This window comes from Aplysia californica, unplaced genomic scaffold, assembly GCF_000002075.1.
Source record: "Aplysia californica isolate F4 #8 unplaced genomic scaffold, AplCal3.0 scaffold00554, whole genome shotgun sequence".
Classification (NCBI taxonomy): Eukaryota; Metazoa; Mollusca; class Gastropoda; order Aplysiida; family Aplysiidae; genus Aplysia; species Aplysia californica.
Window position 1 is genome coordinate 382,080 of NW_004797824.1, and position 6,064 is coordinate 388,143.

Consider the following 6,064-nt stretch of genomic DNA (forward strand, 5'->3'; position numbering starts at 1 on the left):
AACACACACAAACACACACGCGTACGAACACACACAAACACACACACAGACACACACATATACACACACACACACACACATACATAATATAATAATAAATGATGATAATTATGTTCGTCTAAGCCTCATTTTCATGTCAAAGTGACATTTTCACTTACCCGGTCACACAACGCCTATCAAGAACTTTCTTAAAGAACTTTTTTCCACGAACTCTTTCTGCTTTCCGAAGTTCTCCCACTTTTGAAATAGCACAGGTATAGTTTAGAGGTGCACTAAAAGAGAGCCAAGGTAGATCTAATTCTAAGATTCTGACTGTCGTGATTATAAACACTCAGCGTAAGATTATTATATCTTTAGGTCACTTCTCAAAACTTACTCGGTCCTTAGTCCATCTGCTGTCAGCGTGAATGCAAAAATTAAAAGGTTGCGATTTATTCGTGTTTTAAAAAAGTGCACCCATGTGTAGTGTACAGAAAGTAATGCTACCTCACCGCTCTCTGTCGGGTTTTCTACTCCTCGTCTCTTCTGCTCAAGAGGTGTGTTCTTTTAAAAAAATTAATAAATAAAACGTTGAATAATAAATAATAACATAAAATAAATAACAACCCCCCCCTTCCCCTTTGCACCATGGGCACAGAGCAACGACCTTCATGAAGCTGAGCTGTTCACTGCGCTCATAGAACCCGTGCTTCACCGTGAGTTCAGGATGTGCGGGACTTTCTGATCTCTGGGGACCTGGACATTCTCATCTTTTGTTTCGGGGTTGTTGTTTTTTCTCTTTTTAAGTGGTTGGGTTTTTTAAAAATATTTTTATCTTGTTTGTTATTGTTTATTGCTATTTATATTTTCAGAAACACACAGACACACATATATACGCACACACGCACGGACGCACACACACACACACACGCACACACACGCACACACACGAACACAAGCACACACATACACACACACATACACACACACACATACACACATACACAATCACACCTCAAACACACACATACACATACACAATCGCACCTCAAACACACACGTATAATATTAAAGCCTATCTCTAAGAGAAAGTGAGAGAGAGAGGGGCACAGAGATACAGAGAGAGACAGAGAGCCAGAGAGACGGAGAAAGAGACAGAAAGGGGAGAGAGGGGGGGAGAAGAAAGAAAGAGGGAGAGAGAAAGAGAGAGAGAGAGAGAGAGAGAGAGAGATAGTCCTACTGACCAGCTTATTTGAGCGACTTGCGATCCAGACAGTGCTTCCAAGGCTTTTCTCACCACATATTGGAGATAAACTTTAAGTTCGGAGGTTCCGCTTCCCAAAATAGTAGATTCTTTTGTAAACCCACGCTGTTAAAATGAACGATAATCCAAACCATTCCTCAGCTGATAGGAGATGACTTAACCCTCGCAATATAGTATTGCAAATAAAAAAGGTAAATGTAAGCAAAAGCTGAAAGAAATAATATGTACAAGCAAGTTGATGGAAATTCTAGAAAATTATTTTTTATTTGGTGAATGCATGAACATCAATTTTCCAAAAACAAAAAGGCAGTGTTATAGTGATTCACATAAATCAATGCTCTTTATCAAAGTTTGATCAATCGACAAATCCCTTTCTATTTTTAGAAACAATCAATTTTGTTTGTTAAATATACTATACATATTATATGGTGAACACAATACATTCGATTTGCATTGCACAATATTTGAGGTTTCCATTGTACAAAGGTTAATAACTGTCATGCTTGTTTTAACATCATGTCACTTTTTCGTAGTTCTTGAATTTTCCTGGATTTTGTTGAATTTACATAATAGATAATAGTTTTGCATTGGTTATGTTATTTATCAATTTCCATCTATTTTCCCAAGTCAAATTATTTTACTGTTTCATTTCCTTTTCATTTACATACGAGCTGGATCGAGAAATAGAATATACATTAGAAAATTATGATAAGCGTAAATGTTTTACCCCCAATCAAAACGAAATAGATCATAATTCGTTCAACCCTCCTTGTCACTTTGTCAGGACTATCCTGGGCTTAGAGGGATACAACGCCACAGCACACAGACAAAGATGCTCGATTTAAAAAAACAAACAACAAAAACAAAAACCCCTTGATGGGAATAGAACTCACACCACCTGTGTGCGATAGCGGACAGTGTAACCCTGTCCCCGAGGTTTTATGCATCCCGCATAATTTAGCAAATTTTGATCATTTTTTTTTCATAATTTCTGATTATTTTCCTTTATCATTTTTTGTTAAAATTAACAGAATCGCATAATTTCATATTTTTGGGCTCATGCTCAGTTTGCATAATTTCAGAATGTTTCTTGCATAAAACAACGGGGACAGGTAATCGCTACATCACGAAAAGGGTAAAAAGTCTGTAAACAATATTTTAAACTCTGGAGGTCCACCATATCCCAAGTTGATCTGAAAACGCTAAGAAACGTGGGGAACATCTACTATGGATTGAAAGCCCTGAAGGCTTGAACTTGAAGGGATTTAAGTATCAACATTCTGCTTGGGTCTTCACGATGGAAACAATCCTCTCGGTGGGTGATTGGCGGGAGCTCTGGTGTGGTTTGCTCCTTCTATCTTGTAAAAATTCTATCTTCCTCATCTCTCCTCCCTTTTTCCCGCGTTTGTTTGTACTCTCGTGTAATACATGTACCTCTAAGCTTAATCTTCGACACTTATAGCATGTCCTTATTGTGTTGCAAGTGCCGTAAAATTCTTACTGAAACTAAAACCAAAAATCGCAGATTCAGCTCAAACTTATTGTCTTTGGTTTTGTTCTCGATGCATGTGGTAGAACAGTAAAGTAAAACATACGTAACATACAGAAAAATACAAGTTAAAACACACACACACACACACACACACACACACACACACACACACACACACACACACACACACACACACACACCATACAGCATACAACATGACAAAAACACATACGTTATCACTAATATATTTTATACTTCTGCTTCAAGTACGTACTTTCAGCACGTAGAGATAAGAAATGGATGATACATAGATAGAATAGTAGATAAGTTTCTCAAAGGTATTTTATTTTCGGGTTGATAGACATAATTTTCTAAATGTTTTTGCTGTTCAGCATGGAAATAACAAAAGAATAACAGCAACAACAACAATGACAACAACAACAGCAACAACAACAACAACAGCAACAACAACAATTGTTAAAAGCTACAATAATAATGAAAATAGTAATGATATGCTGCCGTATCATGCAATGAGCAAAGCCTTTTTTTGTGGCTGCAATAGAATTATACACTATAATACTTTTGCAATAGATGTTACTACTGTCTCGCTGTATTTTCACTCTGAAAAAAAAAACCCTACTATTTACATAGCTTGCACAATATTTGACATTTTGAAGAAAGAAAAAAAATCGAAATTTTGAAGAAAGAAAGATAGATATTTTGAAGAAAGAAAAATAGATATTTCGAAGAAAGAAAGATAGATATTTTGAAGAAAGAAAGATAGATATTTTGAAAAAAGAAAGATAGATATTTTGAAGAAAGAAAGACAGATATTTTGAAGAAAGAAAGATAGATATTTTGAAGAAAGAAAGATAGATATTTTGAAAAAAGAAAGATAGATATTTTGAAGAAAGAAAGACAGATATTTTGAAGAAAGAAAGATAGATATTTTGAAGAAAGAAAGATAGATATTTTGAAGAAAGAAAGAAAAATATTTTGAAGAAAGAAATGACGACATTTTCATCAAGGTGATACTGTAGTTATCTCTCCCCATCATGTTTTTTTTCTGACGCTTATAATCCCAGAGTTGGCATAACATTTGGATAGGTTAAAGAAGGATGCACTTTCAAAATACTTCAGTTTGAGGTTGAAAAACAAATAATCGTGATAAAAATATATTTTGTGGCCTACATGGTAAAGCATTTTTTTTCTTTCTTTTCTTTTTTCTTTCCTTCTTTCTTTCTTTCCCTATTTCTTTCTTTCTTTCCCTATTTCTTTCTTTCCTCCTTGCTTTCTTTCTTTCTTTCCTTCTTTCTCCCTCTCTCTCTTTTTTCATTTTTGTTATTCTTTTTATTATTTTTTTAAAAATTATGACATAAAGTCACACAGTTCTTCCGTGGCCTCAGTTAAAACAACTGTAGCTTGCAAGGCAGCCGTTAGGGGCAGTGTGGAGTGCGGTAAAGTGCTTTAAAACGCAAAAATATGGTACTGAAACATTAACTTTAATATTACGAAACACAAGCCTAACTAGTGATTGTTTAATTTTGAAAATTGCTTTGAGCAACTGTAAATTACATTTAATCAAGTTTTTTTTTTCTGAAATCGGAGAATCATTCCCTTTTCAGAACTTCTCAAAGTGAAGTCAAATCATTCTCATTCTCATGGGTACTTCTTCATCGTTTGAGCTGACAAGACAATTGACGCTTATAATACCAGAGATGGCATTACAAGTGAATTATTGTCTTAAATAAAGAAGTGAGTACGTTAAAAATACTTGCTTTCAGTTGGGGTTTAAAAACAACAACAACAACAAAAGCCCACCCCCTCCCCCCTTCCACCTTTCTGGCTTAGCCATCATCAGAACCTCATCTCGAGGAGTCGTTCCCCTTCCACTCATCATCAACATCAAGTGGCCGATCTGCGACAGACAAAGGCAGGCGATCATCGGTCTCCGTTGATTCCTTTGCTCGGATTAGAGCTCGATATATCCAGTGTCAGCGTGTAGCAGCGGCTGGTAGACAGCGTTGTGTTTAACGTACCAGGATCTGTTTGCGAGTTGGTAAACCACGATCCCTAAAACTACAATACAGGCCATGCCTATAGGAAGAATGACCTTCAGAGTCGACTTGGACTCGCCGGAGACTGCAGTTTCATCTACCGTGAACGGGTCCACGGTTGGGTTCTCTGCATTGGACGCAGGGTTTTTGTTCGATCCCAAGTCGTCTGTGCTGTTTACTTGTTCACTGGACTGCACTCCGCAACTCAGCAGTTCGTCGGGGGGAGGGGGGAGGTCCTCAACTTTGCCCTCTTGAAGTATCATGGACATGCCCACTTCCGTGTGGAACTCAATGTGGCAATGGAAGAACCAGAAGCCTGTTGGGGTTTAGGAAAACGGGACAAACTATTATATAGAGGGAAAGGAAAGGGAGTTGGGTGGAACCTCTAGTGGGTAAGAAACTGGAAAACCACAGAGGTTGAGAATAGGGGAAAAAAACCTAGAGTGGTTAAGAAACAGGAAAGCTGTAGACGTTGAAAAAGGGAAAACTATAAAGGTTAACCCTTCCAGCCCAAGGCATTTTTGTGCACTCCCTAACCCCAGTCCAAACCAATACAGCAGCATATCAGAAAAAGAGGCATGCATTCTTTAAAAAATGACGCAGTATCTTTATAATGAGGTTTACATGTTAACATATATAAACATATTTAAAGATAAAGGAACAAATATGAAAATTAAATCAGGTTCGCTAATTTCTAAATATACGTAAATTCGATACCCCAAAAACTGAGAATATACGCTCTTGGGACGGAGGGATGTACAAGCACTGATGAAAATATACGCACGGGGCTGGAAGAGTTAAGAAACAGGAACCTTATAGTGGTTAAGAAACAGGAGAACTATAGAGGCTGAGAAAAGTGGAAAAAACTATAGAGTTTGAGAAAAGTGGAACTACAGGTTGAAAGCAGGGAAAACAATAGAGATTAAAAAATAGGAAAACTATAGAGGTTGAGAAAAGGGGAAAAAACTATAGTGGTTGAGAAGGAGGGAAAAAAAACTATAGAAGTTGAGGACAGGGGAAACTAGAGGTTGAGAAAGAGGAAAAAACTATACAAGTTGAGGAAAGGGAAAACTAGAGGTTGAGAAAGAGGAAAAAACTATAGAAGTTGAGGAAAGGGGAAACTAAAGGTTGAGAAAGAGGAAAAAACTATACAAGTTGAGGAAAGGGAAAACTAGAGGTTGAGAAAGAGGAAAAAACTATAGAAGTTGAGGAAAGGGGAAACTAAAGGTTGAGAAAGAGGAAAAAACTATACAAGTTGAGGAAAGGGAAAAC

The 6,064-nt window shown here is 36.9% G+C and overlaps 2 protein-coding genes across 3 annotated transcripts in view; both read right to left on the reverse strand.

Annotated features, from left to right (window-relative positions):
• The window catches only part of LOC101858663, an 11,128-nt gene extending 10,612 nt beyond the window's left edge, over positions 1-516 (reverse strand). The window contains exon 1 of one of the 2 annotated variants that reach the window (XM_005106743.3): positions 377-516. The gene's annotated coding sequence lies outside the window, so the exon portion shown is untranslated. Of the gene's footprint in view, positions 1-158 lie in introns of both variants that reach the window. The other variant, XM_005106742.3, reaches the window with a different exon arrangement.
• A 3,546-nt stretch (positions 517-4,062) lies between these two features.
• Positions 4,063-6,064, reverse strand: part of LOC101861070 (laccase-4) — a gene marked incomplete at its 5' end in the record, with an annotated part of 21,450 nt that continues 19,448 nt past the window's right edge. The window contains 1 exon segment of the mRNA XM_013087182.2: positions 4,063-5,108. Coding sequence (XP_012942636.1) covers positions 4,708-5,108 — 401 coding nt within the window.